Source organism: Arachis ipaensis, chromosome B9 (assembly GCF_059453495.1).
Source record: "Arachis ipaensis isolate K30076 ecotype BB chromosome B9, ASM5945349v1, whole genome shotgun sequence".
Lineage (NCBI taxonomy): Eukaryota > Viridiplantae > Streptophyta > Magnoliopsida > Fabales > Fabaceae > Arachis > Arachis ipaensis.
This window is the reverse complement of record NC_142444.1, coordinates 11276030-11293883: the sequence shown is the minus strand read 5'-3', so window position 1 is coordinate 11293883 and position 17854 is coordinate 11276030. Positions and strand designations below refer to the sequence as shown.

The 17854-nt window shown below is 33.7% G+C and overlaps 2 protein-coding genes across 2 annotated transcripts; both read left to right on the top strand.

The window, feature by feature from the left end:
* The first annotated feature begins 339 nt into the window (after window positions 1-339).
* Window positions 340-12228, top strand: LOC107618104 (Sec23/Sec24 protein transport family protein). Its single transcript, XM_016320041.3, has 12 exons — window positions 340-1291; window positions 1696-1869; window positions 2611-2772; window positions 6890-7032; window positions 7876-7951; window positions 8080-8255; window positions 8353-8434; window positions 9374-9451; window positions 10137-10298; window positions 10407-10670; window positions 11425-11529; window positions 11891-12228. Exons 1-12 carry the CDS (start codon window positions 560-562, stop codon window positions 12029-12031), a joined length of 2295 nt encoding a protein of 764 aa, XP_016175527.1. The 5' UTR covers window positions 340-559; the 3' UTR covers window positions 12032-12228.
* Window positions 12229-12729: 501 nt separating this feature from the next.
* On the top strand, window positions 12730-16460 carry LOC107616785 (Heavy metal transport/detoxification superfamily protein). Its single transcript, XM_016318705.3, has 4 exons — window positions 12730-12991; window positions 15024-15205; window positions 15620-15707; window positions 16135-16460. Exons 1-4 carry the CDS (start codon window positions 12871-12873, stop codon window positions 16458-16460), a joined length of 717 nt encoding a protein of 238 aa, XP_016174191.1. The 5' UTR covers window positions 12730-12870.
* Window positions 16461-17854: the final 1394 nt, after the last annotated feature.

Genomic DNA, 17854 nt, shown 5'->3' with positions numbered 1-17854 from the left:
ACTAATTCCTAATCATTTCTGACAAAAGCTATCCACAACCCAAAAGATCAAATATTACTTCACTCTTTATAATTCTTAATGGACCTGTTAACTATTGGAACACCTGATTCTTGATTCCTGAAAATTCTGTCATTGCTAATAGTTATACATATATTTATTATTGTTATACATGCAAATTAATATAATTCACTTTTATATTTATCAAAATTTACATATATAAATTAATAAAATATATTTATTAAAAATAATTTGATATTTACGCGGACAAAAATTACTAAAATTTGCTTATCCCTCTCAATTTCTTAATAGTTAATAATAAATTGTGTTAGCATTGCTCTTGAAAAACCTTTTAAATAAATTTACTGTTACTCATAAATTGTAGTAGTCATACACTCATTTTGTGTCATGTACTCGTGTGGACCCATGAAACATGAAATTATTGTTAAACTGGAAACCTCCTCACTTTATCACTCTCTCCGCCTGTGTCTCCTCCTCATCGTTAGCTAACTCAATTCCAAATCTCAATTTGAAACCGAATCCATCACTGAATACGTGATTCATGGCGGAGTTTCTTGATCTGGAATCCCAGGATGGCGTCCGGATGCCCTGGAACGTCATCCCCGGCACAAAGCAAGAAGCCGCCAACGCCGTCGTCCCCGTCGCCGTAATCTACACTCCCATCAAACACTTCCCCTCATCCGCCGCCCCTCTCCTCCCATACCAGCCCCAGCGCTGCCGCACCTGCCGCTCCGTTCTCAACCCCTTCTGCATCGTCGATTTCGCCGCCAAGATCTGGATCTGCCCCTTCTGCTTCCAGCGCAACCACTTCCCCCCTCACTACGCTTCAATCTCCGACGACAATCTCCCTGCTGAGCTTTTTCCACAGTACACAACAATAGAGTACGCGTCCACACCTGATCCTACCGCCACCGTCCCGCCGGTGTTCCTCTTCGTCGTCGACACGTGCGTCATCGAGGAGGAGATTGGATACCTACGCTCCGCCCTGCTTCAGGCGGTGGAGCTTTTGCCGGAGAATTCGCTTGTGGGATTGATCACGTTTGGGACCTTCGTGCATGTTCATGAGTTAGGGTTCGCTCAGGTTCCTAAGACTTATGTTTTTAAAGGATCTAAGGATGTTTCGAAGGATCAGTTGCTTGAGCAGATGTGCTTCTTTGCCAATAAGCCGAAGCCGGCCGTCGGCGTCATTGCCGGCGCCCGGGATGGCCTGTCCAGGGAGAGCATTTCGCGGTTCTTGGTGCCTGCTTCGGAGTGCGAGTTCACCCTGAATTCGGTAATACTAATTTGTTATTTTAATTTCTGGTTGGAGTGTGTTTGGAGGAGGAAATTAGGAATTTAGGATCAACTCTGTGACTCTGTCAGGTTAGTGGAAAAGAAAGGAAGAAAGAACATTAGATTAGTATAATTGATGACTAAGAGATGGTTAGGATCATACTATAACGAAATTTTCTTCTCTTTTTGTGAATGCTGGTGTCTTAGTGAAATAGAGTGTTGCTATGTATGCTGCCACCCTCACAATGACTTTACTTGTTTTGTAATCTATATCATGTTGAAGGACCATCTGATAAATGCGAGTGAATTAGGTGTTTTAGCAATTATTTTAAGTGAACATGAGAGGATCCTGATGATAATGTGTATTTGGTGTTAATTTTTTATTGTGTGTGATTTGGTTGACAGGTTTTGGAGGAGCTGCAGAAGGATCCTTGGCCGGTGCCTGCTGACCAGCGTGCGACGAGGTGCACCAGTACTGCACTGAGCATAGCAGCCAGTTTGTTGGGGGCATGCGTTCCTGGCTCGGCCGCAAGAATTATGGCTTTCATTGGTGGGCCAGCAACTGAAGGACCTGCTCCTGTAAGACTTGCTGATCATACTCGTTAATGTATGCTGTATATGCTATTTAGTGTACTTGCATATATGGCAATTTTTGAGTCCTATTACTAATTTAGAGAATTGCCACTAAGTATGAAAATATATTACTATGACTCATTGATGACCCGGCAATCATTTACTTCATTTCACAATAGGAGAATTTTAATTTTAAAAATCTAAAAAAACCTAAATTGCTGGGTGGAAGTTGAAGCATACCATTTGGAATATTCCAAGGTTCTTGAACGAAATTGTAGCATTCTTCGTTGATTAATTAATTGTAATAATTGTTTAATTCATTATTATTATTATTATTATTACTTTTGGACTTTGGTATCTCATCCAATGGTAGAAGATGATTTGTTTGTTGAGAGTTTTTTTTTCTTGCATACCAAGAAACTATCGCACAACCAATGCAAAGGATTTAAATTTTAATGTTTGATTGTCTACATAGTTTACCATGGGGCACTATGGTGACAAAACTTGGTTGTTGTGTGAATGTGATGAGGGTTGTCCAGACTTATCTGGCTGCATATATATAACTAAACAGAGGTAACAACATAAGCACATATTATAAACTAACATTTACTTTCAGAAGAGTTGCAACATCGTTCTTTTATGTTGGATAATTATTTTACTTCTCTTCATCTAACGGGCAAGCATGATTTCCACCTACTCTGATTGGCTTATTACGGTTGGCTGATTCTCTTATATGTACCGTTGTAGATTGTGTCCAAACAACTTACTGAACCGATTCGTTCCCACAAGGATTTGGATAAAGATTCTGTGCCACATTACCATAAATGTGTGAAATTTTATGATGGACTTGCAAAGCAGCTTGTACATCAAGGTCATGTGCTAGATCTCTTTGCTTGTGCTCTTGATCAGGTAATGCTTTCACTTTGTACATTATCCTTCTTTGATTTGTGAGCAGCATTCTGCTTGTTTTTACGTTGCAAGTGCTTGGCACGATTTTCTCCCTAGTTTCCACCTGGAAAACTGTTCACTGTTTAATATTTGTCAAGCATATAATATTGAATGATAGCCCATCTGCTAAGTAATCTGAGGAGGAGTCTTTTGGTAATGGTTTTCATTTTCATTCACTTCCCATTTATTTATCTGTATATTGAATATACTTTTGGATGTGCTATGGTCATGCATTTACCTTCCTGGACTTATAATTGTTCAATACCAGTGGTTGGAAACTTGGAATTAAATATTTTCTAACTTAAAATATAAATCTTAGGCTCCAATCAAATGCTCCACATCCTAGCAATAATAGTTGCAAATTGTATAGAGATTGTCCTCTTGACTTCTACCAAAACCACTAATACAACAACAACAACAAAGCTTTGTCCCATTAGGTGGGGTCGGCTACATGAATCAAACGACGTCATTGAGTTCTATTATGTATCATGTCTACAGGGAGATCGTTTATATGTAGATTTTGTTTGATTACTTTATGGATGGCCTTCCTAAGTCTTTTTCTGCCTTTCACCCCTTATCCATCTTCTATCTCATCCACCCTCCTGATTGAGTGTTTTGTCGGTCTTCTTCTCACATGTCCAAACCACCTGAGACGCGATTCTACCATATTTTCCACAATAGGTACTACTCCAACTCTCTCTCTTGTATCTTCGTTCTTTATACTATTCAATCGGGTATGACCACTCATTCATTTCAACATTTTCATCTTTGCCACACTTAACTTATGTTCGTGCTTCTCTTTGGCCATCCAACAGTGTACCATAAAGCATAGCCGGTTTGATAGCAGTGCAATAGAATTTACTTTTAAATTTTAAAGGCACTTTTTTGTCACGTATAAAACCAGACGCACTCCGCCATTTTAACTAACCTGCTTGGATCCTATGATTTACATCCAGTTCAATTTCTTCATTATCCTGTATGATGCACCCAAGATATTTAAAACTTTTAAACTTTCGTAGGATGTTTTCTCCAATCTTCACCTCTGTATTAGGGTTTTCCCTTCGGCGGCCGAATTTACATTCCATATATTCCGTCTTGCTATTGCTTATGCGCAGACCATACACTTTTAGAGCTTCTCTCTATAAATCTAACTTCTTATTTAGGTCTTCCCTTGACTATTCTATAAGGATGATATCATCGGCAAAAAGCATGCCCTATAACACAGGCTCTTGGATATACTCTGTGAGTACTTTCAAGACTAATGTAAAAAGATATAGACTTAAAGGATGATTCCTGGTGTAATCCTATACTAATAGGAAATTCCCCTACCACACCGCCTTGAATCTTTACACTAGTTGTAGCCCTATCATACATGTCTTTAATTACACGAATATATGCGATCCTTACTCTCTTCCTTTCCAAAACCTTCCATAAGACCTCCATTGGCACCCTATCGTACCCTTTTTTTCAAATCAATAAACACCACATGTAAATCCATTTTATTACTATGATACCTCTTCATCATCCTTCTTAACAGGTATGTAGTTTCAGCGGTGGATCTGCCAGACATAAAATCAAATTGGTTCTTTACTTGTGTCTCTTGTCTCGGCATCTGTTCTATCACCATTTCTCATAATTTCATGGTATAACTCATGAGCTTGATTTCTCTATAGTTTTTGTAATTCTGTATATCCTTCTTATTCTTGTAGATAGGTATCAATGTGCTTTTTTTTTCACTCATCTGACATCATTTTTTACCTTAAAATCTCATTAAAAAGCTTGGTTAACCAACTGTGTCTATCTCCAAGGTCTTTCCAAACTTCAATCGGAATATTATTGTTTCCTACTGTCCTACCATTTTTCATGTGCTTTAGAGCTTCTTTCACCTCCAAGTCTCGAATCTTTTGACAGTAGTCGACGTTTTGATCTTCTTCCCTTGTGCATAACCGATCAAGGCTCGAAAGAGTCTTCTGTCCTTCAATAAATATTCGTCGAAGTAATTCTTCCACATTTTATTAATCTTCTCATTGAGCCAAAACCTCTCCGTCTTTATTCTTTATGTACTTAACTTGATTCAAGTCTCTTGTTCTTCTTTCATGGCCCTTTGCGATTCTATATATACCTTTTTCTCCTTCTTTCGTACCTAAAGATTGGTAGAGACTCTCATATGCTATTGTTCTTGCTTCACTTACAGCCACTTTTGTCTCTTTCTTAGCCGTCTTATAATTTTCCCAATTATCTGCATTGCGGTACAAAAATCACTCTGTATTTTTGCCTTTATCTTTTTTTGTACACTCACATTCCACCACTATGACTCATTGTCTCTTGGTTCTGTCCTTCTAGATTCCAAAACTTTCTTTTGCTATTCTTCTAATAACTTCTGCTATCTCCCTCCACATCTCCTTCGCGCTTCCATCCCTTTCCTACTTTGCCTCTTGTGTTATCCGTCTTAGGAAGTTTCTTTGTTCTTTACCTTTCATCTGCAATCGCTTTATTCTTGGGTTCTTCGTATGATATCTTTTCCTCAATATTTGCTAAACGCGAAAATCTATGAAGAGCATCCTATGATGTGTTGTTAAACTCTCCCGTAATAATTTTACAATTAATGCAAAATTTCCAGTCGACTAACAAGAAAGTCGATTTGAGAGCTTGTCATGCCACTCCTGTAGGTTATAAGATGTTCGTCTCTTTTTTTAAAACATGTATTTGCGATGAGAAGGTCATAAGTTGAGGAAAAGTTCAAAATAGTTTTACCCTTGGTATTGGCCACCCCAAAACCATGGCCTCCGTGAATATTTTCATGCCAAGTCACTTCTTTTCCAACATAGTCATTTAAATCTCCTCTTAAGAAAATCTTATCTCCTGAAGGTATGTCTTGGACCAAACTTTCTAGATCCTCCCAAAACCTTATCTTGTGTTGCTCGTCCGAACCCACTTGCGGTGTATAGGCGCTAATCACATGAAAAGTACCTCCTTCCACCACAAGTTTGATAGAGATGATCCGATCACCCACCCTCTTGACATCCACTGCGTCCTTCTTCCACTGCTTATCTACGATAATACCTACACCATTCTTATTCTTCAACTTTCTTGTATGCCAAAGTTTGAATCCGGAGGTATCCAACTCTTTAGCTTTTGCGCCGACTCATTTTGTTTTTTGTAGGTATATGATGTTAATCTTCCTCCTTGGCATGGTATTCACCACCTCCATGGATTTTTCTGTTAGAGTACCTATGTTTCATGTCTCAAATCTCAACCTTCTGTTGCTCCGACTTTTACCTTTACCTTTTTTTTTTGTGAACTAGCTTATTTACCCTCGTTTGTTCATGAAAACGCGGGAACCCTTGCTCATTTAACACTACACCCGGGCACCGATGCAGCGTTTCTTGCTCATTTGACACTGTACACGAGCCATACAGCGCGTTGCTTCCGGACAACGACCTAGTTTTAGCGCAATAACATCTTTGATCCATGTCATGAAGATTCACCTAAATTTTTATGTTGGCTGTCGAAGGTCAAACACAAACCTCCTCCTTTATCCGGGTTTGGGACTGGCTATGTACCGTAGGTGTAGGATAGACGGAGTTTACCAAAACCGCTAATGCTAATAAAATTTGGTTCTATGACCAAGGCAGACCCCAAATCTTTCACTAGTGACTAACCATAATCGCCATACAATAATGATGTAAGAAAGGTGGTTCCGAAATACTTTGTTGATTGTCCAAAAATTTTCATTTTAGGCTTAATCAGTTGTTAGGAATTATGCCTTACTCTAAGAAACAAAAGAAAGATTCTTTATAGATGACCTAAGTGATGTTATATTTTTAGGCAATGTGGGAGAGAATTCTCCCAATGACGCAATGATAAGTGTCTCCTACCATATCTAGATATAGTGTACATGTTTATAATTCTTGTCCGTGATCCATGGTCTATAAGGATAATTTTTTAAGTGTTGTACCTAATCTCAATCCTGTTGGAAGTTTTGTTATGCTAATACTATTAAGAGGTTTGTGCTATATAGGCTGATAAGGCTTTAATTGCTAAACTAACAATTTTCTGCATTCTGTTTTGCCCACAGGTTGGCATTGCTGAGCTTAAAACTGCTGTTGAGAGGACTGGTGGCCTTGTTGTACTTGCTGAAAGTTTTGGTCATTCAGTTTTCAAGGATTCACTTAAGCGTATTTTCCAAGCCTCTAATTATGATCTTGGTCTATCATCAAAGTAAGTATTAAAAGATTTTCATTATTTTTAATTTTTATATGGTACATGAATCTTCCTTCTCTGATCCCTGTCGTAAATATTTGGTGAAATTTTATGTTTACTGTTGATAGCCTAGCACAACCTTTCTATTTCACCTGGCCCTTGGGAGTTGGGAATGCCTTTTCTTAGTTTTTCAATTAAGCCTAACATAGACAGATTTCAAGCAAATGGTGCTAAATGAGATAGGTTAAATGTTGCAGAAATAAGGATGCTGCAACGGCTGATTAAATGCACTACACAAAATTGAACTAGGAATAAGTGTATTAGAGATAGAGTTGGGGTGGTGGCTTATTGGATAGAAGATGGTAGTATTTTGCCTTAGGTGATTTGGATATGTAAGGACAAGACTTCTGGAGGCCCAAGTAAGAAGAGTTTATCAGATAGAGTATGGTCTTGTAGGTTGTAGCTAGAGAGGTAGAGGAAGATTTAGATAAACCAAAAGTGGACATGAAAGTGGTCCAGTGTTGGTTTAAATGTAAATATAATTGTTGACTTACTCTACCTTATTGGAGAAGGCTTAATTGTTGTATATGGATCATAGTTACGTTCATTGGTTTCAGAAACAAAAGCATACCCCATGGTGCACTCTGTCTGCCAAGCTGCTGAGTGCTGACTCAGTCAGTTCCTTTCTATTACATATTAGGTGAAGCTCATTCCAATACCAATTTAATGCTGGATGATAGACAAATATGCTGCTGTAAACATAGATTTATTGCATTTACATAAGATTCTAACATATTGAACTCCTAATTAGTGTAGATGATTCTGATCATCTTGTCTTGCTGTTTTAACTTATTTCTGCAGTGGAATATTTGAGATAAACTGCTCTAAGGACTTGAAAGTTCAAGGTATTATTGGCCCTTGTGCAACTCTTGAAAAGGTACATCTAGCAGGTTAACACTGTATTGTGCTACTATTGTATTATAGTAACCCCAGCCCCAAAAGGAAAAACCTCTGCCCTCGGGGGTAAAAAAAAGATGCTTAACTCCTTCCTCGTACATGGTGCAGAAAACCCCATTGTGTTCAGATACTGTTATTGGTCAAGGAGGTACTAGTGCATGGAAGATGTGTGGCCTTGACAAATCCACATCGTTGTGTCTGTTTTTTGATGTCGTGAGAAAGGAAACTCCTGATGCTACAGTGCAGTCTACAAGCAATCAATTTTACTTCCAATTCCTGACTTAGTATGAAAATAATCCATGTGCACCTTTGTGTTATGTATTACCTGTTATGGTAGTGTAGATAAATTATATCTCACTCATTACAGATATTTTGCCTCAGTTATCAGAGTAACAGCGGGGAAATGAGACTTCGAGTTACAACTCTTTCACGTAGATGGGTTGCTGGACCAGGAAGTTCACAGGCAAGCTTTCATCTCCTACCCTTTGATGCATTTTATCTGGTTCATTTGATCACTAACGCCATTTATTTCTAAATATATATTGATTCGGTATTCGGAATTCTGAAAGTCATTTGTTCAAATAGACCAAGAACTTATTTTCATCACAAAGAGTACATGATTATACTTAGTTTGACTTGTGTAACATTAGGGATGTGATTTTTGATGGGAAGACTTGTTAATTTCTCCATTTTTCTGCTAATGGTAGTAGCAGGAGTAATAGAGTTTGCATCATTGGGAATGATGGCCCTCGGTTTAATTTTAGTTTATTTTGGAATGATGACATTTTTTTAGGTTGAGGTATGATGATTTAGGACCTCTATCTATAAAGATTTAACAGAGAACTTTGTCCCGTAAAAATGAAAAAGTTAAACAGGAAATTTTACGGTAATGCAATATTATTTTTGAATAAATAAATGCTTATTTAACTCTAGTTGTAGAACCCTGTAACATTAACATGCTACCGCTGATGGAATTCTTTGTTGTTTGAGGAATATTTGAAACGTGATTAACAAGATTGTAACACTGAAGAATTGAAAGGATGTAGGATGAGAGGAATCTATGTGTGAGATAAGTGCACCTTGGCTCGTTAACATTGGCCCAAGGTGTTGCAAGGTTGAGACATCTGATGGCTTGATGGGTTTTAAAATTTTTATTGGTTTTAAGTTGTTATAAGAAAATTGCTGTCTTTTATCTTTTTCAGTTTTTCTTTTTTTCATACATGACGTCAATGCTTATGGTGCTTCAATGCTCCATTGGATGATTTATAAAGTAATTTGAGCACTTTATTTTTCTTGCTTGGTAACTTGGAGTTATCATATTTCACGATATCATTTGTATTTTATTCATTTTTTATGAAGTCATTTTCCAAAGTTCATCAGTGTTTTATATGTAAAATTCTAGGACTTGATAGCTGGATTTGACCAAGAAGCAGCGGCTATAGTCATGGCACGCCAAGTCTCTTTCAAAATGGAAACAGAGGTGAATGTTTGATATTTTCTGCACTTACAGATTTTGCAGAAATGTGCTAGCCTATTGTCCAATTCCCTTTAAATATGTCAATTGTATATTTTCTAGCTGGATAAACTCAACATAATTGGTTCATGTTTTCTTTTCTCACTTAGGCTCTGGGTCCATAATATGGATCAGGGGCATAGAATGCTGTGTTGCTAAGTCATACAAGATCCCACTGTGGCTTGGAGTTTAATTTGTGTGATACATCAGTGATCTAATTAACGGGACACAAAGAATGTCCTTTAAGCCCACTATAGATTATTGGAGTAATTGTTAGATTTTGGTTTTTAATTTTGTAGTTTGATTGCTTTTCAGAGCATGAAATTGTCCTGGGGAATAATAAAATGGTCGAGCATGAGAAGTGGCACAGGGTCTCCATTTCATATAAAATGAAATGAAGGACAATGGAGTCTAAACCCATTATGCTTTAGTAAAATATAATAAATGTTTAGTTTGCAAAAGAAGCAAATGTTTCATTATTTTTCTTTTTGCCACCTGATATATATGATGCATCAACCGTTGCGAGAACTGAAAACTTACTTGCGATTGTCCTAGAAAGCAACTATTGGTTGTGTAAATGGTTTTATTTTTATGGCTTGTGTAAATTTTTCTATTATGCCATTGTATAACATGATGCAATTTTGGGAATTAGGCTGAATTTGATCCCATCAGATGGTTGGATAAGGCATTGATAAACTTGTGTTCCCGGTTTGGAGAATATCAGAAGGACAGTCCAACTTCTTTTAGTTTGTCTCCCAGGTTGTCAATATTCCCACAATTTATGTTCCACTTACGACGTTCTCAATTTGTTCAGGTATGCATTTTCTATTTTCAGTTCTTTAAATCTGTTGCATTGCTGATGTGTGCCCTAGCTTTATTTTTGTACTTAATGGTGTTTACATCCTGAATTTGTTTATTGCAGGTCTTCAATAATAGTCCAGATGAGACTGCATACTTTAGAATGATATTGAACCGCGAAAATGTTGCCAATTCTGTTGTCATGGTTCAGCCTTCGTTGATTACCTATTCATTCCATTCAGGTCCTGAACCAGCTCTTCTTGATGTGGCAGCCATTGCTGCTGACAGGATCCTGCTTTTGGATTCATTTTTCACTGTTGTTATTTTTCATGGTTCGACCATTGCTCAATGGCGCAAGGCTGGATATCATAATGAACCAGAACATCAGGTATTCTTTTATACTTCTTACAGCTAATTGAGAAACATGAGCTATATATTGATTGAATAATGGTGTTTATTTTTGTCATAAACCAAGTATTTAGCAAGCCATTTTAGAGGTGGGCTTTTAATTTCTTAATTTTTTTTTCTCTTTTTATTTGGTCCTATACCCGCATTTGTTAGTCTTCTCACATGACAAACCATCTTCATATCGAGGTTCTATAAACTCTCTCTATAGTTGTATTTAATTCATTTGTTTGTGATCTGATCTTGTATGCCCATTCGTTTATTACATTATTCCTGCAGCACTTAGATTATGCTCATTTTTGCAGTTTACTGCCCTCGTTTCTGCACTTCAGTGTCCGATCTTATACAGTAAAATTTACCTTAGAGCATGAGACACCTTTCGATTTCATATAAAACCCGACATCATCTGACAAGATATTCGACAACATTTTATACAAATTTTAAACTACTAAAGCTTGCAACATCTGAAAGTAGATTGAATAAGCTATTTCGTCTAAAGATTTGGACCTATTAAGATCTCAGGTATAAAAATTGTCAACCCACGCCAAATCTCAGACCAAATAGATAAAAAAAAGAAAGAAAAAAAGGGACCAAAGCAGGTTGTTGGACCTCTTTTCTAGATTTTGTAGGCTTCAAAGGGTCCTTTTGAGGTCTTTGGCTTAAAGCTGTATCATTGATGCTCTTGACATTGTATTTGTGTACAGAATGCCTTCCATTAAATTCACTACATTTTGCAGGCATTTGCTCAGTTACTACGAGCTCCTCATGATGATGCAGAGTCGATAATAAAGGAAAGATTTCCCGTACCTCGCCTAGTTGTTTGCGATCAGCATGGTTCCCAGGTGACCCACCATTCCTTATTGCATTCCACTTGTTTGTTGTGTAGTCTTTATCTCCCGCTGTATGTGCCTCGCTGCTAAACCAATTACCATCCTGTTTTGAGATAGCTTATGAATGTCACCGCATTTATCTTTATCACTGATGAACTTGGACTGGGATGTGAATAACTCCAGGACAATGCTAATATTACTATAATGACCAAATGGTATAGATTTGAATGATGGCGGATGCCACTCTCTCGTGGTTCAAATCTACGCTATTAAATTACCTTACTACATGATGTATCAAGTTCAACCTGGTACATAAGACATTGTCAGTAACTCGATATGTTCGATTTCATGTACATGTTAATTATTTTTGCAGGCGCGATTTTTACTAGCAAAGTTAAATCCTTCCGCTACTTATAACTCCGACGCTGCTCTTCCTGGAGGAGATATTATCTTTACAGATGATGTTAGCTTCGAGGTCTTTCTGGATCATTTACAGAGATTAGTGGTTCAATAGAAATATCACGTGATTGTTATGTAAAATTTTCCATGTTGCTGCTTGTACATTAATTTCCTTTTAGAATGCTATTAAAATTTTCAATTAGTGCAAAATCATCTATAATTATTTGAAGCTATCTTTTTTTTTTTCTTTTGAAACTTATTATTGATTGAACAGATTGGTTGAGGATTATATTGAAATTTTACACCCTCCAACCAGTGGCTTCAGTATTATTGTTGAATTCAGTGAAGATATATGACAAGCAGACAAGCAGAAGTGTGTTTGCTGTTAGGGTTGGGGGTTGTTAACTAAGGGCATAATGGGTAATACAAAATGTGACTTTAAGAGCAGTTATGTTTGCCCAACCACTATATTAACAGGAAGATATGCCTCAAGATCTTTAAGGATGAAATGGTATGTAAGCATGTCTTAACTTTTCCACCTTTATGTTGTGCTTCTCAAATTTTGGGGACAATGCTCGTGTAGATTTTTTATTATAATTTTGTATAAGTCTGAGTAGGATATAAAACTAATTTAGGTTGGTCGAATGGTTACTAAGCGTGGGGGTTCAAATCCTGCATTATATATGCAGCAACTAATTGACCAATAGTAGATTCTTAAATAAAACTCAAATTCGCGATGAATTAATTATTGATTTGCTAAATCAAGATATATCGTAGACAACAAAAAAAATAGAAAATAGTGTATGACTTTGTGTAAGCAAGTTTCAAGTAAGTGGTGAGCTACCATTAGTTAGTTGAACTAACAAAGCAGGTTGGTTAAGAAACTTGCACTACTAATAATAACTAATCCTAATGTTTGTGATTCCGAGCATTCGTTCTGTGCAACAATAGAAAATGGGAGGAGGGAAAGAAGAAAAGGAGGATATCATTGAAGTAATTACCGCTATTTACAAAGTTAATTTGCATTGCCCTAAATGTGGGAGCAATATCAAGAAGCATCTCCTTACTATTGAAGGTATATATGGATTTTAATTATAAGTGTTATTTTTATTTTAATTAAAATATATCAAAATTAGTTAGTAATATAAAATAATATTAAAATATAAAATATATATTGAAAATAAATTAAATAATATATGTATTATTAAGCACAAATACATAATAAGTGATTTTGATGGTTGTTTTGATATATAAATAGTATTTTTGTATTTCAATATTTACCATGAGCAAATCTTATTATTATAAAGACTTCAGCTCAATGATATGTGGATGCTTTGTTGTCCAAACTCAAAACTGAATTTAGCTACACTATTGACTAACTTGATATTGCTAAATTATTATTTAGGCCAATGTTACTCTGTAAATGGCAAAAAAAATTTACATTTATAGATTTGAGGTGTTAAAATGAGTGGATTTTGCCTATAATAGTGGGATCCACATTGATGAACAAATTATTATTGATGGGTCCACCATCTGAATTGTAGAAGAAGAAAACGGATTTGGATTCTTTAAATTTTGAATTTGTACTTTAGAGGGTAAAGTGTCATTTTCTACCCTTGAATGATTTCTCTCTCATATTTATTTTTGGTTCTACCTATGAAATAAATGGTGAGAGATTACACTTTACTTTCTAAAATGAAATTCAAAATTTAGAGGATCTAAATAAAAAAAAAACACTAATACCAGCAGAAAATTTTAAAGTTTGTGTCTCATTTAAATTAGTTTAATAGTTCTAATTAATATTTAATGAAAATTTTTGTGTTAGGCCAATTACTGAAAATTTTTGGATAGATTGGATTTGAGGACTAACCTACGTTAGTTCAACTTTTTGTTGCCGTGATAAAAATTTTTATGTTTAAAAATTATTATTAATTAATAAAATTATATTAATTTGTTAGAAATTTCGTTTTATCAATTTGAATAATATAAATTTAATTTATCCTGTATAACAAAAAATACTATGACTTTAAAATCTTGTTTGGTAAAATTTTTCAATAAAATTATTTTTTTTCTTCGTGCATAAATTTAATGTAATAGTGAAAAAAAAAACAAAAAAACGATAATAATAGTTCCTTTGATATAGAAATATATTAGTACTTAATTGAGGAAAACTTTAATAAGTCATGTAAAAGAGACAATAAACATTATTTCATGATTATTTCTATCATTTTTTAATTTTTTTTCTTACTATCATATTAAATTTACGTAACAAAAAATATCTTAAAGCCATAGTATATTTGTACCATTTAAAAAAAATGTAAAATGCTTCTCATTTTATTTTTTGTCACTCAGGATAAATTAAATTTATATTATTTGAAATTATAAAAAAATTGTCTTCAATAAATCAATCTAATTTTATTATATATATAATTAGAAAATTTTGTTCAGAATTTTTTTAAAGGTAATAGTATTTTGTAAAGATTCATAATTACGATATAAAATAAGAATAGCAAAAATATTATATAATAAAATTTTATTTAACAAAATCAATACAAATAATATTTTTTAAATAAAGAAAAGTTTTATATTAACATAGAAAGTATGACCTCAAGCTCAAGTCTAGAATTGAACTAATATTATGGCCCAACACAAAAAAAAAAATATTAATACTAATCAAATCTATTTATCTAATTTAAAGGAGGCAAAAGCAGTAAAATGATTAACATTTTCTACATGCATCCTGTTTTTCGTTGCAACAATTTAAATGGTGGGCCATCAATAATAATTTGTTGGACCTACTATTATAGACAAAATCTAATCTCATTTCAACCCCTCAAATCTATACATGTAGAAATTTTTTGGCCATCTATACAGTAGCATTAGCCATTCTCAAATCTATAGATGTAGAAATTTTTGGCCATCTATACAGTAGCATTAGCCATTTATTTAATAATTAATATTTTCTCATGTGTTTGTGTCATTTTCTTTCTCTTTAAATTTGTGGTGTGCAGTGTATATATGTTTTTTTTAATCATTACTAATTATTAATGATATTCACCATTTATAAATGGGATCAATGGTTTTAATAGATGGTGAATTCTGAGCAGGAGTGCACAGTGTTGAAATAGATACTGAGAAAGGGGAGATCAAAGCAAAAGGAAAATTAGATCCTTTGAAAATATTGAAGATTATAGAGAAGAAAAGCAAGAGAAAAGTTGAATTAATATCACCAAAGATCAAGCCCAAGGAGAATATTCCCACGGATTCAAAGCCAAAGGAAAAGAAAGAAGTAAGTTATTCCTTTAATGGGTAATAGTTATTAAATATACATTTAAAGTAAATATTATTTAGGGCCAGTAATCAATTGAAAAAAATTGTTGAAAATATACAACATTTGAAATTTTAATACATTTGTTATTTATTTATTAAAAAATTTAAAAATGTTCTCCAATAATAATTTAGGACACACATGAATTAAACTCTTAAATGAAATAACATTTTTCATTTATAGCTCTCAGTGATTTGGGTTTATAGTTTACTTCTTATCTTTTGAGTATTAGTACTTATAACTTTACTTATTTAAATTTTCTCTTTATTGGTATTTTTTATATATATCTTTTGTGTATCTATGTTTAATAATGTTTTAAGTAGATTTTTTTCATTCGAAAATTATTTTTCACAAGGCCATGTCTATATTTTGAAGCCAATTGTACGGACAATTACGGTGAAGACGCACATGCATTGTGACAAATGTGAAGCTGATCTCAGAACCACGTTGCTGAAGCATAAAGGTAATTCAACCGTTATGTTAGTTTTAAAATATTTGTTTTATTTTTTATTTTAAATAATTTAAAATATTTTCCTCATTTATATTATTTAGGTAATATAATGTTTTAGGTGGAAACTCATGTGTAGTTGTCTTCACGTGGAGTTGATAGCTAAGAACTGTTAGATGAGTTGACTAAATTGTGATCTAACGATTCTTAATTATCAACTTTATATGAAGACAATTGCATGTGAGTTTTTACCATTTTTTTAAACAAATTTTACACTTAATAATGATATTTAAAAAAAAAAGCATAATATTAATTCTATTTATGTATTTTTTGTTTTGTTTTGAATCCATTATTGTAAAATGGAAGAAATATGGATTTACATAATTACATCTAAATAATTTGAATATATTATTTTAAGACTCGCTATTATAATTTCATGTAGGTATTTTCAATGTTAAAATAGACAAGAAAGTTCACACTGTTACAGTTGAAGGCACAATTGAAGAAGAGAAGTTGATATCATTCATGAAAAAAAAGGTGCACAAAAATGCAGAGGTTATTTCCATAAAGGAATTGAAAAAGGTGGAGAAAAAAGAAGTCAAAGAAGAAGGAGGAAAATCTAGTGAATCATCAAAGAAGAAAGATGGTGAAACAACAAAGGAAAAAGATGAGACTAAGACAAAAGACAGTGTTCCTTATTTCATTCACTATGTTTATGCTCCTCAACTTTTCAGTGATGAGAATCCAAATTCTTGTTCTATTTTCTAGTTACATAAATTTAAAAGTGATCTAAATAAATTATTGTATCTACGTAAATAAATAAACAAATAGAGAATCGGAAGGAAAGAAAATGATTGAATTGTTTCCTTTGTTTTGAAGTTATACATTTTCAATAAAAAAAATTGGGAGTAAACATTAAACCAATTAATTAATTTGAAAATCAGTTAATAATTGATAGTGCAATGTTCTCACCCACATAAGGATCTTATTAAGTAAAAATAACTAATCACTTAGAGAGAAGGGAAGAGAAAAAAGTTATTTTTTCACACACATAAAGGTTATTATTTATCACATTCATTAAAAATTTATTAACATTGGATCGAGCTTATACTTGGACAATGTATATATGTTCAAGATACTTAAATCGTTACTTTGACCATTCAAATTTTTTAGATAAAATCTATAGTCGAATTTTTTGTGATATTTTTATTTTCTTAGTTCTTGTTTATAAGATTTGATGTTTGGATTAATTGACTTGTTATATGTACGTATTATAGAATAATTAGTGATCTTCTTATATCCTATTTTGATTATAGAGAAGCTATTTTAGTTTTTATTTTAGTGATTCATGATTTTTAACTCTTATAATAAGATATTTCATAAAAATTTTGATGTGACTGTGTCTTGTTTTTTTTTTTGCAATTTTTCGCTACATTGATATGTGTTTGTTGCTGTCTTTATTTTTGAGTGAATATCGTTGTTCCTCTTATTCTTGCAAGTGAAAATTTTATGTTTTATTTCTAGTACTTTGGCACTTTAGACTTCAAGGTTTTGTTCTTGATGGAAGAACAAAAATAACTTAATCCATCGAAATGCGTTCATAAGGCAGAGAGGAATACCCACTGAGCTGCAAGAAGATTTCTGCTGAGACCAAAGAATGATAGTTTAAGAAATGGACAATAATTAATTTAATATAGTCAAACATTTTTAAATGTGCGCTGTTGGTAGAATACAAACATCACCGTCTTTTTCGCCGACTCAATAGAACCATTGGAACGATAACGACGACTACCAGAATCTTTAATGATTAGGACTTTATTTTACTACTGTTTCATTGTATTTATTTGATTTATTTGACTTTTAATTTAATTGAACATTTGTTACTTAATATTATATAATTGGTTTCTATTACTTATAAATTAACTATTAATTGTGTGAAAAATAAATTTAAATAAAAAAATTAAAATTAAAAAAAATTGCGTCACAATAATTTTAAAAAAATCGAGATTACCGTCGGATTTACTGAAAAAATAATCTGATGGTAATAATGCGAAAAACAAGATATTGTGGCACTAACTTACCGTCGGAAAATTGTGTGGTAGTTGTATGTTGTAACGAAAATGGTGGTACCTTTTGAATCGATTGCCCATAGCAGGAGTTCG